We start from the raw sequence: 18362 nt of genomic DNA on the forward strand, positions 1-18362 counted from the left end.
GAAGAATATACCTCTCAGTGTGATGAAACTTTTGGTAGTGCCTTACAGATACATTATTTACAATCTGTGTATCTCCGTTTGTTTGTGACATGTTCCTGTTTTGTGCACATATGATCAAAAATTTTATTATTATTTTGAATTTAGGAATTACACTTTTTGAACAGATGTTACATTTTTCTAGTGAAAACATTTATGTAATTTTGTGTCACCAAGACAATCCTCCGTGTATTAGCTTTACGTACATATATAAAACTTCATAGATTAATTTTGTATCTTGCGGATATTTTGTATTTTATTTAGACAAGTAAAAGCTGCCAAATATGGCTGCCACCATAGGATTTAACATTGCCATTTCTAGGGTTAAGTATTCTTTTCTCCTCCATCCTCCTTACATGTACAAACCATCTTAGTTTAGTCCTATCAATTCTCTCATTTAGATTTCCTATGCTGACTTCCTTTCTCGCATCGTTCTTTCTCAATCTGTCTTTCCTTGTCTTCCCTATCACAATTCTTAGATATTTCATTTTGCTGGCCTGAAATCTACTCTCCTCCGTACCTGTCATTGCCCAGGTCTCAGCCACATAGGTCAATATCAGTACATAATAAATTTTGTACATTAACTCTTTTCACTTCCCTTGTACTTCCTTATTCCAGACAAGGTTTCTTACACTCTGGTAGAATGCACTGCCCTGTTCACTCCCCAGGTATTTGAAACTGTCCACAATTTCAAGGCTTTGACCATCAATTTTCACAATGCCTTTCTCCTCTTGATATCACCATGGTCTTGCTTTCCTGTAGACTGATTTTCATACTGTACCAGTAAAGCCTAGGTCCTGGTCCATAGTTATCAAAAGAAATGTTGTTCCAGCATATAAGATCCGTCCGACGTACAAACATCTAAGTAAAAGAATGTTCCAGTATGTACCAGACTCCACGAGTGCGCTAGGCGGAGTCAAGTGAAGTCACCTGTCGTTCAAAGCTCACCTCCCCTAGAGATATTTCTCGAAAATATCTTTCTTTTCGCAAGTTTTCAACGCCTGTACCAATTTTGATGGAACAAACGCTAAACTGTAGCGGACGTCATGAAAATTAACCTCTATAAATTCCAAATTAATCCATCCTATGGTTGCTGAGTTACAATGATTTAAAATCTAACAGAAATTACGCACTCACGGTCACATGGCCGAGAGGAACTACCCCTCCCAGCGCCAGCTATATATGCCACTGGGTCAAGGGTAACAGGTAGTTGTGTGTTGAGTTGAGTTCAGTTCATTGCAAGCAGTCCAGTCTAGCAGTGCAGTATGTGTACGAGTAAGAGAGAGGGGAGACTGGCCCTCACATAGTATGTTCGTGCAGTCTCGAAGACAGTACTTTTCGTCGTGTTTCGCAGAGACGAAATTACGGGCTAGTAAATCGCCATCATACTTGAAGAAAAAAAAAAAAGAAAAAAAAAAGAAAAAAAAAAAAGGACGTCGCACCGTAAGTAGTCTATTGTGCCGCGACTACGATATAACTTACAGACATTTCGAAATATAACATGTACGAAATCAATGAAGTTCGAAGTTATATATTGGACATTCACAACATGACGTGTGGACTTAATTGCACACAATATTAAATTACCAACAGAAACTGTCGTGTACAGTAACTTTAACTACTCTAGAACTTATTTTCTAACATAGCACATCCTTGGACTATGTCTTTTTATTTATGTGCCATATAAGGACATGACGTGTTACAGTGATAAACCTAGTGAAAGTTAAGAACTTTTTCTAAAATAATATAGTTCTATCAACATTAGAGAATTAGTGTTATCTGTCAGGATAACGATTCAAAGACTGTGGTTAGAGACGATAATGAGAAATATTACGTGTTTGCACTGTGTTGGACGTTCTCAGTGACAGTTTAAAATAGTGGGTTTTTTTGCAACAAGGACAGAGATCACTCATTGGACGTCCTAAAATTAACATAGTATCTGTAAATACTACTTGCATGTTCCGTGTGTTAAGATCATTTCCACGAGCAGCAGAAATCTTCAGAAAATTCTACAAGATCCAACTACCTTCAACATCATTTCATGTATGACGTCAACGTGGTTTCTTCGTGGAACTTCAAGTTCGAGTCATCATCCGCACCCGCGGAATGTTCCAGATTCTCATCAGTATTCGTAAGCCAAGTTTTTTTTAATAAGTGAGTAGTCAGAAACTGATTTTCTTTTTTTTCTTTCTTACCAATCGTGAACAGTGGTTTACCCAGTGCTGCGTGACGATACTTCGTAGTTTTCCACCATTACTCAAAATTCATCTTTTAATGATAAATCTATTTTCAAAATCTATTTCACATAAGAAAGACTCTAGGAGTTTCTAGTGTTCTATGTTTCAAGGCTCACAAACTGAGAAACTCAACAGAAGTTCAAATTCTTATTTTCAATTATAAGTGTGTTCATGTCATGTCATAATACTTAGAAAGACTTTAGGTGAAAAAACTGACACTTTATGTTTTCGCAAAAGACTATTGGATCTGTGAGATTTATTTATTTTCACAAATTGCATTCAAGAAGATTTACGTTAACCCTTTTGATTTCAACAAATTATTTGCATTCTATATTGACATTGCAGGGTGGTGAATTGATTAACATTATTAATAAATTGTTTGAAAAAGGGTATAACCATCTATTATTCGCCCTGCGAGTCTATCCTGCTCTGTACCGGCTCCAAAAACCAACTTCCACTACCTGAGATCCTTCTCATGCCTTACGCCCCGAACTTTTACTGGTACAATACCATACTTTTCCATTTTCTTGTTCAGTGCATCAAGTTGCTGCTGCTGTTGTTGCTGCTGGTGCTGTACTTCTCTGCTGTTCATTCCCCAGACCACGATATTGTCTCCAAATAGCAATAACGTCATCTCCTTATTCCCATATGCTTTGTCTCCTGTACATAATCATTCTCTCTTTCCAACCATAGTCATATAATCATACAGTGGGAAGGGAGGGAAGGAGGGTTCTTATTGGCAGATTTATTATGAAATTGAAGACTAAAGTGGTATGGACAAGTAATGAGAAATGACTATGGGAGAAATGCAGGGAAATACTTCAACCTTGAAGTGGAACGAAAAAGACCAAGGAAACTGATAGTAAGAGCGAAAATGGAGGTGTTGGACAAGCAATTCATGTGCAAACATGTGCAAGAACAAAATATTTACGAAGGTAGGAAGAAATGGTAAGCAATGTCATAAAACTAACTGTTAGGAAACTGGAGATTGAGAAAGATGAGGATGATGACAGGGTGGCCATGGGAAATGCACTGACTGATAAGTCTCCCTTCATTGCATTCACCTTGCACAAGAGTTGGTGGTAGCAACACTGTGTGTGGAGACAGTGTAATGTCTTCACTACCTGTCTTAAGAGACGAATGAAAGGGGAACCTTCAAGGACTCTAACTTGCCAAATACAGGATCCCTAGCCGAGCCTGATATACTTCCACTTGATCCTACCTGATCTCCCTCAGTGAAATGTTGGTCCCTTCCAACTCTGGCAGCATTATGTATCTGAAGCTCAGGGAGTCTCATTTTCATGCCCTTCCCAACCCTTTATTATCTTTTTCAGAGTCCCTAATTGTCAGTGTACACAAGAGCATGAATAGCAAGGCATATTCCATATGAAGAATCAAGAAAAGTTGGTAGTGGTGGTGCTTACTGTTTAAAGAAGAAATACAACTTACCAACCATCCTCTAATAACGATCAGAAGGAAAACTGAAGAGGTCTGATACTTTGAAGAAAGGGAAGGGCAAGAAAATGAAAGACTGGTTAAGCCTAGCAAACCTGCTGCCAGGGTGGAAAAAGAACAAGAGTTGACCAAGGGAGGCTGGACAGGTAAGATTAAAGTGAGGAGTCTGGCTCAAGTAGAAGAAAAAGAGAAACTGCTTTCAACAAGTATACACTGCCTGACAAAAATAATACTGAAGCATCCAGAACAGGAGGAAGAAATAAAATGTAACTTCATGTATTGAGAGGGAATGTGATATTTCAGCGATTACAAAATCTAGTCAAATTTACAAAGAATTTAGCAGTATGGGCCCGCTTATCCTCTAGCCTGGATGCATGCACTCATTTGGCTGGAAAGGTATCCTCTCCTGAGGCAAGCTGGCTCACAATTCTTGTAACTAGTCCTTGATATCCAGCATACTCGTACTGGGATGTTGATATCCGAGCTGGTCCCACACGTTCTATTGGGGACAGATCTGGGGATGTTGCTGGCCATGGCGGTACCTCGACATCACGTAGACAGTTGATAAAGACACGTGCCTTGTGTGGATGAGCACTGTCCTGTTGAAAAATGGCACTAAGTACTGTCGCATGAGAGGGAACGTAAGGACGCAGGATAACCGTGACGTACTGTTGTGCCATCCAAGTTCCCTCAATCACTACCAGCCATGACCTGAAGTCTTAGCTGATGGCTCCCCACACTATGATGCCAGGAATAACACAGCTGTGTCTGCCCAAAACATTGGAAGAACGGGACCTCTCTCCAGGTCGCTGCCACACTCTCAGACGATGGTCATCCGGGGTAGTGTAGAACCCCGATTTATTGCAAAATACAATGGGACTCCATGCATGAACAGTCCATGCTTCCTGGTCACAGCACTACTCCAAATGCAGCTGTTTTGTTGTGGTGTTAACGGCATCCTATGCATAGGACAGCAATTCTCTAGTCAGGCTGCTGCTGGTCTCAACCAATGGTGCAGGATAACACAAAATGTTGCAGGTAGTCCATTACCTTTTCTCAGATGGCAGGTGAAGGTATGAAGGGATTACGATTTGCTTGGTGCGCAATATGGGACTCTTCCCTTGTGATAGACGGGGTCGACCAGAACCTCGACGATGAGTATGACTGCCCTCACATTCCCATGAAGTCCAACACTGGGCCAGTGTCACATCCGAATGCCCCACAAATCTGGATATTGCACAATTCAATCAGCTGGCCAAATGGAGACCCACAATGATGCCCCTTTCAAACTCTTTCAGGTGTTGATAACGCTGTCTCACGTGAGTACACGGCATCTCCGGGTCCTTCACAGCGATCGCTGAACATCTGACTGTTCACATCCCTTACATACCCCACTAGGCCTAGTAACCACACTAAACACTAACAACAGTAATACATTCTGGTGGCCACTGAACCTGTCACAGAGAATTGCAACTCTAGTTGTTTACACGTGTACGAAGTTACCTTGACATCTGACCATTTCTTCTAGGTGCTTCAATATTTTTGTCAGACAGCATAGAACAAGCCTCATATTGTATGGTATGTACCGGGTGGTACACCTAAACTCCGCACATTTAAAAGAAGCGCCTTAAGGAACGCTATCTCCCATACTAAACGTGAAACAGCTATGGCTTGAAGTTGGGACAATGACCAGCAGAGGTCACCATTGAATTATTGAGTAATGTGTTATTTTAAAGCTGCCTAAACTGACTGGATTTATTTGTTTTTTGTTTGTTTACTTCAAGAAGTTTGAACTTTTCTCCATAGATGTTCTTACAAAATTGTGGTTATGCACTCTGGTGCACAGTGGAAGAACTAGAGATTTAAAGAAGTTTTGTGTTATGTTTTCTCTACTAAATTAACTATCATTAATTTTGTTATTTCAAGGTTTGCAACATTTCTTTCTCATTCCGCCAGCTTCTGAATCTGGCCAATCAGGAATTTTCTGTAATTATTTTTCGGCCAATCCCCCCCGGTATATAAGCTGCAGATTTCTCAAGCTGCCTTGTCCTTTGATCGCCGAATTTCTGTGTGTGTGTGTGTGTGTGTGGGGGGGGGGGGGGGGTTAAGACAGGAGGCGGGGCGCCTCGTACTTCGGCAGGCAGTACATCAGGCCAGGTATGGCCGCCAGCTTTATATTTCCGTAGCTACCTCTACAGACTTACACGAGGAGAAGGTTCTAACTATGTAACCACCTGTTTTCTAAAATGTAATCCTTCTTTCGGCTAATGTAACATTTCATAAAGACTTAAATTGTAAATCGGGGATAGAGAGTGTGTTACCCTCTCGAGTTCCCCTTCAATTTATCTTGGGTGACTACAATTTTGTAATGGTTTCTCTTTTCTGTAAAGCATTAAATTAACCTTCATTCTAGTCACCTCAGTTGCTTGGGATTAGCCTCTGCATTATCAGGTCGCGAGCCTAATTACGGTTTTATACTTAATTTTCTAGGAGCGCAAGGATATGCCTCCATACATTCTGTGTTCGGGCCAGTAATTTAACCTGTTCTTTCCATGAAGGCCCAGTAGTTTGGGTAATAGATACCCCTATGTAAAAATTGTAAATTATAGGTTGGGCCTAGAGAGGCCAGAAGTTTGTAAGATTTTTTGGTGTAATTGGGAGCACAGTCTCCTTGGTTAAAGTTGGAGAGCATGTAAGCTCTTTTCTGAGATTGCTAATTTTACTGTAATATTGAAGGGTGCCTTTGGAAGGCTGTATTTGTAAACTTTGGAGCAAAGTGCTCTTGAATTGAGATTCTCCCCTCATCCAAATAAACGCTACATTTGCGAGGTTGTAAACTTGTAAATTTGGAGCTGGAAGCTCAGCACTTATAATTTCCAATCTGCTATTTGTACCTGTAACCTTGTTATTTCACCTAGTGAAAAGTTTGTTAAGTTTGTGATTTGAAAAGAAATATAACTTTTATTTAAAGTTTTAAGTTAACCTTTGATATAGTAGATAGACCCATTCACCACGCACCTTATTTCACCTCTCTGCGATCCACAAAAATACGGTAACATGGTATGTCGCAGAAAAAGGGCATTACATGTAGAGGTAAGTTTCTTTAATTTACTTGCTCCTGTTACATACTGAACATGAAACTTGCTAAATTTTCAATAACAATTACAGTATATACTCACTGCTGCTGGATGCATACTGACTGGTCTGAGCTGTAAACTCAGAAATTTCGGGCAGCTGGTTCTGTCGAACTTCTGAAGATACTGGATCACAAGGACCAAACCTTATTGGCTGACTGATAGGCCGTCTTCTTTCTTCAGAACATGACCCACTTGGTACCTATTAAAAAAAAAAAAAAGAAATATAATAAACACCATTATCATGATGCAACAAAGTGAAATATATTAATTTAAATACACATTTCTACTTTATTAATGGAAAGACCACTGCGAAAAATCCGCAGCCGAGTGTCAAAAGTAAGCCGAAATTTAGGATAAATCAATCATTAATCTGCATTAGGACTGTCGCTCAGGAGGCAGATTCCTGATCAGTTCTTTACCCAGACTATGCAAACATTACAGAGGTATTACAACCTAAAAGCTTACTGGACAAAAAATTAGTCACTATAGTGCTTACGTACATATTGATCATTAAGCCTGAACAGACGGTGCAGCAAACGAGTTCGGTGCTCAACCACACAAGCACAATCTCTATGTGAGCATGAGGCAGTAGCAATCAGTGAGACATCAATGTTTCAAGCAGACAGTGTATGTCAACATGGGTAGATGTAAGAATGTGACAGAGTGGCAAAAGTGCCAATCGTGTTTGGGCGTGCCCATGGCCATACGGTGCGTGAAGTTGCTGGATTTGTTGGTGTTTCACAGCAGACTGTTCAACATGTCTACAAGCAGCGGTATACTACACGTAGCGTGGCCACGAAACGTCAAGAGTTGTGGTCGGACGATGTTGACTGAGAGGGACAGGAGACACGTTTAATGGCTTGTCAATCAAAATCACTTCCAAACCAGATAGGAATTGCTGCAGTCAGTGAAAGAAAGTCCATTCCAACCTGTTAGAGAAAGAACATCGCGACGGGAACTGCATTCAATGAACATTTGGAGTAGGTCACCTCGCAAGAGGCCATTGTTCAAACAGGTACATAAAGCCATGGATGTTCAATGGGCTAGAAATAATCTAACGTGGACAGCAGCTAACTAGTGGAACATAATGTGGTCTGACAAACCACGTTTTTGCCTGTATTCCAATGATGCACGTCACCGAGTGCACCGAAGGCCAAATAAAGCATTTCATCCTGGATGTGCACAAGGTCAGGTTCAAGCCGGAGGTGGGTCTGATGTATTCGGGGTGTTTTTTGTATCATGGACTGGGCCTGTTCATTGAGGTGACAACTAACATGAACCAGCATGTTTACTTAAACATTCTGGATGATCAGGTGTATCCTTTCAATCAACATCTGCATTATGAGTATGCTATTAATACCCCAAGTTTTCAAGGTAACAGCAGCAAAGTTTGCTGGACTGGACGCATATGTGACTGGTTTTACGAACACTCCCCCGCTCTATTACATCTCAATTGGTCTGCAAAATCACCTGGCTTGAACCTCATTGAAGATCTGTAGGACATGTTGGAACAGCAGGTAATTTGGTGGAATTGCGTGATCAAATCTTCAGCAAGTGCCTTAACCTGAATGTAACATACCTGTGCAACCTTGTGGACTCTCTTCCTAATGAATCCGGGCAGTTATCAAGCCCAGAATTTGAGTTACACGGCATTAAATATATCTTGTAATGATTTATCCAGGGGTGACTAATTTTTTGTCCGGTGAGCTTAAATTGTATGTGTCAATCTAACTTAAAAATATATAGTGAAGCCTTTCACAATGGACACCTTTAAATAACAGACCTTTTTAATATTTCCAATCAGAAAAGTATGGTTTTATCAATTAATCAATCAATCAATGAAGATCTGCATTTAGGGCAGTCACTCAGGTGGCAGATTCCCTATCTGCTGTTTTCCTAGCCTTTTCTTAAATGATTTCAATGACAATGGAAATTTATTGAACATCTCCCTAGGTAAGTTATTCCAATCCCTAACTCCCCTTCCTATAAATGAATATTTGCCCCAATTTTTCCTCTTGTATTCCAACTTTATCTTCACATTGTGATCTTTCCTACTTTTAAAGACGCCACTCAAACTTATTCGTCTACTGTCATTCCACGCCATTTCTCCACTGACAGCTCGGAACATATCACTTATTACATGCAACTAATCTCATGTTTAGACCCGTATTGAAATTTGCTATAATATGCTTACAATATTGTGATTTTTTATTCCACCTTTTCAATACAATTGGTTTTATGTTGTTAGAAAATCATAAAACTACAACACTATTTTATAGGGACATGTTTCGCTTGATTTCAAGCATCCTTTGCCTATATACTCATCTCAAGTTTAAGACCTGTCATTTTTTATTTTCTTTGACAAATTTGTGCTTAATTAATTCTAAAATTAAGTAATAAAATACATAAACATAGGAATTTGTGAACACATTAATAGTTTAACAATATGAATGACTATACAAAAATTGGAATATCCGTTAATTCTAAGGACACTGATGTCCAAAACACAGTATCTTTAAAATGTTGAAAATTTGGCTAAAATTGTTTTCTCAAAGTTCTAGTTTATTAAAAGCAATTGTAATTTAACTTCTCTGTTAAAATTTGAGTCGTAATTTTTGTTAAAACTTATTGGTGTCTGAAGATTAAAATCTTGGATACCTTGGAATTCTGCTTCAGGTATTAATTTTGAGGCTTGCTTATTAGTTTTGAACAGTAAAATGCTGAATTGGGTAGTTTCATCGAACTAGTCTTGATTTGACGATCAGATTTTCCTTTGGTAGTAGTATGTATTTATGACGGTTTAGTCAAAAGGGATGTCAATCCAAAATCTTGAGGTGTTGATTTGTTTCTTTCACAATATTTGAATGATGGTGCGTCCCTTTGACTGCTACTACAAAACTTCGTGGTATTTCTTACATTACGGTGACTTATCTGTTGTGGTTCTGATCCTTATATTGAAAAGGTGGAATAAAAAAGCACAATATTGTAAGCATATTACATACCACTTAGTCAAGAGCTCGTCTCCTTTCTCCCGGCCCAAACTTTGCAACATTTTTGTAACGCTACTATTTTGTCGGAAATCACCCAGAACAAATTGAGCTGCTTTTCTTTGGATTTTTTCCAGTTCTTGAATCAAGTAATCCTGGTGAGGGTCCCATACACTGGAACCATACTCTAGTTGGGGTCTTACCAGAGACTTATAAGCCCTCTCCTTTACATCCATACTACGAGGGCAGATCAGAAAATAAGTTGCACTTCCCATTATGGCCATTTATTACACCACCTATACAACAGCAACACGACTATAATGACATACACTGTAACTTCACTTTTCCACATAGTTTCCAACAGACTCCAAACGTTTCTGCGAACGCAAACCAACTTGTCGATGCCGGATGCATAGAAATCTCCCCCAGCGTTCTGCAACCACTCGGAGACAGCAGCCTTCACCTCCTCATCGGTCTGGAAACATCGACCACCAAGCTCTGTTTTGAGCTTACCGAATAGATGAAAGTCACATGACGCTAGGTCGGGACTGTAGGGTGGATGTTGCGAGACCTCCCACTTGAAACGCTGCAGCAGTTCTCTTGTTTGGCGGACCTTGTGAGGTGTTGCGTTATCGTGCAACAAAATCACACCGGCGCTTCTCTTTAATCGCTTTACGCAACCGGTGCAACGTTTGACAATATGACGCCGCGTTGATCGTCGTTCCTTTCGGCATGAATTCCACGTGCAGCAAAACCTCCATGTCGAAGAATACTGCCACCATAACCTTACCGGTGGAAGGATGAACCTTGGCCATCCTTCATTGTGGTGACGAGGGGTGCATCCATTCCATTGATGTTCGCTTTGTTTCGGGGGTGAAGTGGTGGACCCACGTTTCGTCGCCTGTGACATAGCGTTGCAAAAAATGCCAGGGAGGATAGAAAACGTTGTCCCTTGTACTCATCGGTGAGAAGACATGGGACCCATCTTTGACACAGCTTACGATATCCAAGGTCCTCGTTAGCAATGGCGAACACACTGCCATACGACATGTTCAGCCCCGTGGCGATTTCTCTCAGTTTAATGCACCAGTTCTGTCTAATGATCGCATTTACACTGTTGACCTTTGCACGGGTCCTGGACATTGCGGGCCTGCCTTCGCGATGGTTGTCCGTGATATTCGTGCGTCTGACTTCGAATTGCTGACACCACTTTACGATACCTTGCCAGGAAAAAATGGCCCGCTCCCCACACACAGCACTAATTTCATGATGAATGTCCGTGCAATTCTTCCTTTTGGCCCATAGGAATCGGATTGTCGCAAGCACCTCATATTTGGAGTGAACGCCCAGTTGCCGCGCCATTGCATTTGGCCGCTATTCACACAATACTAGACGAGACACCACAGCGACCTGTCTAACAGACGTGTGGGCAGTGTCTGTCCCTTTCTCCGTTGTCCCCACGTTTGTGACACACAGCACACTGCTGCAGCGCGTTAGTGCAACTAACCTTTTCATCCACCTACGTACAAACCCTAAACACCCTCATAACCATGTGCAGAGATCTGTATCCTTTATTTACAATCCCATTTATGTGATTACCCCAATGAAGATCTTTCCTTATATTAACACCCAGATACTTACAATGATCCCCAAAAGGAACTTTCACTCTATCAACGCAGTAATTAAAACTCAGGACTTTTCCTATTTGTGAAACTCACAACCCAACTTTTAGCCCCGTTTATCATCATACCATTGCCTACTGTCCATCTCGCAACAGTATCGAGGTCATTTTGCAGTTGCTCACAATCTTTTAACTTTTGTATTATTCTATAGAGAATAACGTCATCCGCAAAAAAACCTTACCTCTGATTCCATTCCTTTACTCAAAAGTGAAGGCCACCTGAGCACAGATCCCTATCTCCTACCCACCTATTAGGATCTAGAAATTTCACTCCCAGTTTCCCACATACCCACTCCATAGTCTCATTTAAATCCCCAATCACCCTCCAGTCAGTATCCCTCCTACACAGTACTCCACTGATAACAATCTCCGCTTTCTTAAACTTCACCTGTGTTACATTTTCCAGATCCCACACATCCCCAACTATGTTGGTACTTATATTAGCTTGCCTTGGTACCAACGTGAAAAACTACCACGTTCTCCTTCCCCTCCTCCTTCTCTTCTACTTTTTTAAATTATACAATTAGTTCTATGTAACGGTCAAACTTGATAATGGACACAGGATACCAAAAGCTGTACCCCACTATTAATTTAAAACATTTAAATAACAGAGCATGAAGAGGAACACAATTCCTGGGTTTTGGAAAGTAACTGTTATGATTTGGTGGCATTGAGATACATTTATTGCATTCCAAGTTTACTGAAGTTCTGAAACTCACCACTTAACTAAGTGCTTGCTGTAGGCTACACTATCTTGAGAAGTGTGTTAGAATGGCACAGAAATGCAATTAACATAAAACGACAAAGCCTGAAATGTTCAGTCTTGTGTGAAAAGAAAAGGGGAACAGATTTCCCTAAAACCATCTGGAATTATCCATGAAAAAGTAAAATTTTACAATACATTTTGAAAGGGGTATGATGCGCAAAGGTATCACCCAAATATCACTATAAAATTTGTCACAAATGGACCATAATAATTGCTTTTACACATATCAAGTGAAAAATCCCTGGCAAATTAAGAAATACCGTCGTTATTTGAGAAATATGAAAACATATTTAAGGCTTGTAGACAGGACTGGTTTATGTCGTACTACGCTGCTGGTGCCGTCTTTTGTTACTTTCTTCAGGCTTAGAGCATACAAATAGATAGAGGGGGCGCTGCCAGCAGAACGTGGCGCCAAGATACAAATCAGCTGATGTTGGGCACCTATCGTAAATTGCGCGGGCCATCGGCGTAAGCGGAGCGATTTCAAGGATTCATTGTCGACAAACCAGGCTTTTTCTATGCAATTTTAATGTGTTACAAACATAAAAAACACGTATTTTCGTTTATGTGATAAGTGAAGTACACCAGTCTGAAAGAATATAGCAAAAATTGTCATATCTTGCTCTGCTTACCATTGCAGTCACAGATTTGAAAAGGGGAGTAAGATATCTTTTCACGGGCAAGGATTAAAATCTGTAACTCAAAATACACTGCCTTGATTTCATACAGTATCTAGGCTGCCAAGGAAAACGAGTATAAGGCAGAAAATGACTTGTACTCTTTTCGCATAGATGTTATTAACATGTTTACTTGTACCGTTGGGACCAAATGAAATATTAGGTCTAAGTAGGCCTGCATATAGTTTAGTTCTGACTTATAACTACATCGTGGACTTATCTTACTTGGAACTTTTTTGACATACTCGTTTTTCCTGGTAGCATAAATTTATTTCTGGACCTCACAGCACAGCCGTAAGTCGCGCACCATGACCACGCGGCTGAGCCGGATGTCCGGGTTTTCCAATACTCCTTCCAGGAAAATGCCGGGATGGTACCTTGTTTAAAGCAACCCCCCTCCCCTACTTGAATCCTAGACCTTAAAAACTAGTTACATACACAAGGTTACCAGACAAATTCAACAAACACCTGAGCATAAGGGGATGATGGTCAATATGTCCCAAGCCACTCAAATGAAGTAACATCATAATTTATTTAATGTAAGATATAAATGTTGGAGGAGGGGGTTAACAATGGGTTATTGTGGGATCAACTGGTGGATATCACCCTCTAAGCATAACTGATTATGTTATTCACTTATTTAAGTTTCCCTTCGGATCCCGAATTGCTGAAGAAATGGGCCATAAATATGGAGAGGGTTTTCAGCCATCAAAATTTAGTAAACTTTGTTCAAAACATTTTGAACCGAACTGCTTCGACAAAGAGAGGTTTAGCCATCCAGTTCCTCTGAAAGGATCAGTTCCGACTGTTTTTGAATTTCCAAGACACCTGAACAAATATTCCAGGCATCGTAAGCCATCTAAAAGTCGAAACAGCCCTTGCACTTCATCTTGCCTGGTATGAAAATGGGAAACCACGGAAAACCATCTTCAGGGCTGCCGACAGTGGGGGTTCGAACCCACTATCTCCCGAATATTGGATACTGGCCGCACTTAAGTGACTGCAGCTATCGAGCTCGGTAAAAAAGAAGCTCTAAAGCTTAAAGTGGAAGAAGGTAATGCCACAGGTAAACCTGTCCTTTGTAGCCTTATCACTGATGAAATGCCCATCAGGAAAAGATAGAATGGGATGGAAAGGCCACATGTGGTTATGTGGACATGGGGGCTGATGTTGATGATGGTTCGCTCCCAGAAGCAAAGGAGGCCCTTGTGTTTCTGGTAAATGCCATCAATGACCATTGGAAGGTTCCCATAGCTTATTTTTTAATTGATAGCTTGTCAGGAGAAGATAAGGCAAATTTACTAACCACTGCTCTGACCATATTGCATGACACTGGTATTCATGTAGTCAGTTTAAAGTTTGATGGGGCAGCCAGCAACTTGTAAATGGTAAAATTTCTGGGCCTGGATATTCACCAAGCCAATGAGAAAACCTCATTTGAGCACCCAGTGACAAAAGAGCCAGTGTTTATTTTTCTAGATGTGTGCCACATGCTGAAATTAGTGAGAAATTCTTTGGCTTCTTTGGGCACAATTTTTAACAGTGAAGGTAGTGCCATATAATGGACATATGTAGGAAAACTAGAGGACATACAACTAGAAGAGGGATTAACGCTTGCTACTAAGATTCATAAGTGCCATATTAATTGGGAATCGGAAAAGGTGAAAGTCAGATTAGCAGCCCCAACTTTGAGTAACAGTGTGGCTCAGGCACTCAGGTGTTTGAAAAATTCAGGGTATGATTTATTTAAAGATTGTGAAGCTACAGCTGAATTTGTAGAAATTTTTAATAACATATTTGACAGTTTGAACAAAAGGGATATAAGTGCACATTCTCTCCCTCAACAGAGGTTTTTATAAAGGATTTCCTCAGCAAGGCAGAATCATAATCATGCAGCTATTAACATCAAGTTCATTAGACTCTTCTGTTCTCCACTCAAGAAAGAAGATTGGATTTCTTGGATTTTTGGTGTGAATCTAGTTGCCTAGGCCTCTATAAGTATTTAGTAGGCCTACTCAGTGAGCAGCATAAACTGAAATACTTGTTATTGTACAAATTCAGTCAGGACTACTTGGAGGTACCGTATTGTTCTCTGTCATTAGGAGAGGTAGTGATGATAACAACTCTACTGCTGCTCAGTTTAAAGCTGCATACAAAAGATTACTAGTTCAACATGAGGTAAAAGGAGCAGATTCAAGTAACTTATCACATAAACAAAAATACGTGTTTTTTATGTTTGTAACACATTAAAATTGCATAGAAAAAGCCTGGTTTGTCCCCATTTGTGAGTGATGTTGAGACATATATTGCTGGATTTGTGGTGAGGAAGGTGGAATGCCTTATCAAATGTGCAGTATGCTTGAGTGCTCTGAGGAGTGCCAGAGAGAACTACACAGACTACACTTTAATCAAAGAGAAGGTGTACTCTGGAGATGAGGGATTAATCGTGCCCTCCTAAGATGTGATAGTGTTGTGTACGTTGACTGAAAGTGCACTCAGAAATATCAATGTACTAAGGAGCAAAGAAGTTTGTTGAGGTCAGTGAATGGAACCTTGTTTTATTGTATGAAAGACCATTTACTTTAGCAAGAACCATCGCAGAGCCATGAAATAGACTTGGTTAAGTTAACTGTGAAGTGTTATGTCAATTCTAGAATGCGACATGAATGTGCTAAGGTAGATGAGGAAAGAGACAGAAAGAAAGTAAGAAGTGTATTGAACAAGTACATATTGTACAATCATCAGTGATTTAGGACAGTATTGTGAAGACATACAGTTCTCTGGTTTTCAAAACATTCCTGATCTTCAGCCTGGAGAAGAATGGTGAATAACTTACATGTAAATATTTGTTTCCTGTGTTCTATCATACATTTGTGTATTAACTGGCTGCAGCTGTTTTGGTGAGTTGTAGCCTACATGGCTTCCTGTCTTTCATCATATTGTAAATTATGTTATTGTACATTTTTAATGATGGTTTTGTGAATGTTACATCTCATTAGGCTTAACTAACTCAGTTATAGTTTGATATAGCCTGAGTATTTAGAACAGTTGAACAACTTTTGATGTGTGTGTACTTATTCATATCTGATAGTGGCTGCTAACCTAGATGGTAGGTTGTTCTTTGTGCGTTCATGCATGATAGTGGCTGATAACCTAGATGTTAGGCCCTGTAAAACAATAGCTATCATCGTGCCTAAATGTACATCTGTAAACTAAATTTGAAGGTCTGTGAATAAGTGTGATGATTGTGACTGCTGTTCTTTAATAACAGAACCTTGAGGTTATCACCTGCATTAAGTATTGGTAATTTCAAACTTTCTTTGGCCGTAATTATTATAGGTGTAGTGGGGACGATTGCGTTATTATCGGTCACGTTTCTTGATTTATAAGGCTTAACCAGCATAATATCGGCATTATTAGAAACAGGTTATTGACATGTTTTGTTGAATTTATTATTTACAGCACTGTGAAAATATTTTAAAAATAACTATTTCAGACGAATATTACGGAGAAAAATTAAACTTGTGAAATTAGGAGAACTAAAATAAGTTAACGTGTGAGACCTATTCACGTCACCGCACCGCTTAACTGATACATAAACACATCAGAATATCACACATATAAAATGATACTTAAAATTTTTCATACAAAAAGGAACAGAAATATTCCTAGGGAATTGCATTTATCACCATCTTCGATAGTTTAAATAAATTAATCATAAGGAGCTCGCTTAAATCAGGATTTAAAAATACTCCGCAATGCTGTTCTTATGGAAGACCGCCTTGTTTTGCCCTACATCAGCTGATCGCTCAGAGCTTGATGTTGGTGCCACGCTTGGCCGGTAGAAACATACGGAGCGCGCTCTCTATCTATTTCTATGCTCGAAGTCTTCAGGTCCAGGGCTAGCACCGTGGAATGGGAGGGCTATGTCTGTGGATTCTCATTATCTTTGTCCATTCGCTGCTGGTGCCGACTTTTGTTACTTTATTCAGGTCCAGGGCTAGCACCGTGGAATGGGAGTGCTATGTCTGTAGATTCTCATTATCTTTGGCCAGTACAAACAGCAAAATGGAGGTCAAAAGAAAAATAGCATGATCCCTCGACCAATAAATCACATCACTAGTCCACTGAATTTTTCTTATGTACATTGGCCCTATCATTTTGTCGCCTATTAAATATTGCATATCGCGATACAATTCATGAAATGATGTCATCAACGAGCTAGAAAGAGGACTATAGAGTGGCTATTGGACCGCCATATTTGAATCTACTTGAAAGCCACGTCCGCCATATTGTAATCGACCAAATCGAGTGGGCTTGTGATGAAGCAAGTACAGAGGCTGCGGGAATAAATACCGTTTCACAGTTTTCTTTATTAGGGAAGCACTCAAAGATGCGCAATGTCTGCTTAAAAGGACATTAAAAAATACAAGATACAGGCTACGTACTTACATATTGTATAAAGAAAGAAAATTAGCGCATTTCCACTAGTCCGAATTACAAAACACAAGACACAAAACACAAATCACAAGACATTGCCAAAAATTTAGACCCACTTACAGGGAATGAAAATATAGAACAGAAAACCTTGAGCAAAGCAATATAACAAATCGAGAAATAATTCATATAACTTTAATAATAATAATAATAATAATAATAATAATAATAATAATAATAATAAATCCTGATATCTTTCCATTTACCTGGAATTGGCATTTTGTATGGATTTAGCCTAATTTTACGACTGGATGCCCTTCCTGACGACGCCAACCCTAGGTGGAGTGATGTATTTACTATTGCGTGCTTCTGTTGTGGTTTGTAGAATGTTCTGTTGTGTGTAGATGAAGATTATCCAGTCCCGGATCCAGAGGAATTAACTGTCGACTACCCGGTTAAAATGCTCAACCCGGTCGAATCTGATGCCCTCTGAACCAAAGGCCAGCATGCTGATCATTCAGCCAAGAAGCCGGACACTAAACAACTTGGCAGGTTAGATCCTGGCTCAGTACGATAGTATTTAGGTGCTCAAATCCCTCAGAACTCCTGCGGGACAACATTCCGGCACCTCGGCTTATCCGAAAAAGTAGTTAGTAGGGCGTAAAACTAATAATAATTTACGAAAAATAAGTATTCTAGAGCCGTGGGGTACAAGGTTTGAAGTGAACAATGGTGTAATAAAGTATCCCTTGATAATAATAATAATAATAATAATAATAATAATAATAATAATATCAATAAAATAAGAACAAGAATTTGTAGGATAAACAATTTGAAATAATTGCTAAAAAAAGAGAACAGTTCTTGTGATAATGATCTTAAATCACATAAGTTAACTTTCCTGAATAATTCACTTCGATTATCTTTGGAAGAAGATTATGGTAACGCC

General features: G+C 39.7%; 1 protein-coding gene across 3 annotated transcripts in view; it reads right to left on the reverse strand.

Moving 5' to 3' along the window:
- The window catches only part of LOC136871749 (uncharacterized), a 575821-nt gene that overhangs the window by 38314 nt on the left and 519145 nt on the right, over positions 1–18362 (reverse strand). For all 3 annotated transcript variants that reach the window (XM_067145298.2, XM_067145297.2, XM_067145296.2), the window contains exon 6: positions 6908–7064. In XM_067145298.2, the coding sequence (XP_067001399.1) occupies positions 6908–7064 (157 nt within the window). The remainder of the gene's footprint in view (positions 1–6907; positions 7065–18362) is intronic.

The sequence above is a fragment of the Anabrus simplex genome, chromosome 4 (genome assembly GCF_040414725.1).
Source record: "Anabrus simplex isolate iqAnaSimp1 chromosome 4, ASM4041472v1, whole genome shotgun sequence".
In the NCBI taxonomy this organism is placed as follows: domain Eukaryota; kingdom Metazoa; phylum Arthropoda; class Insecta; order Orthoptera; family Tettigoniidae; genus Anabrus; species Anabrus simplex.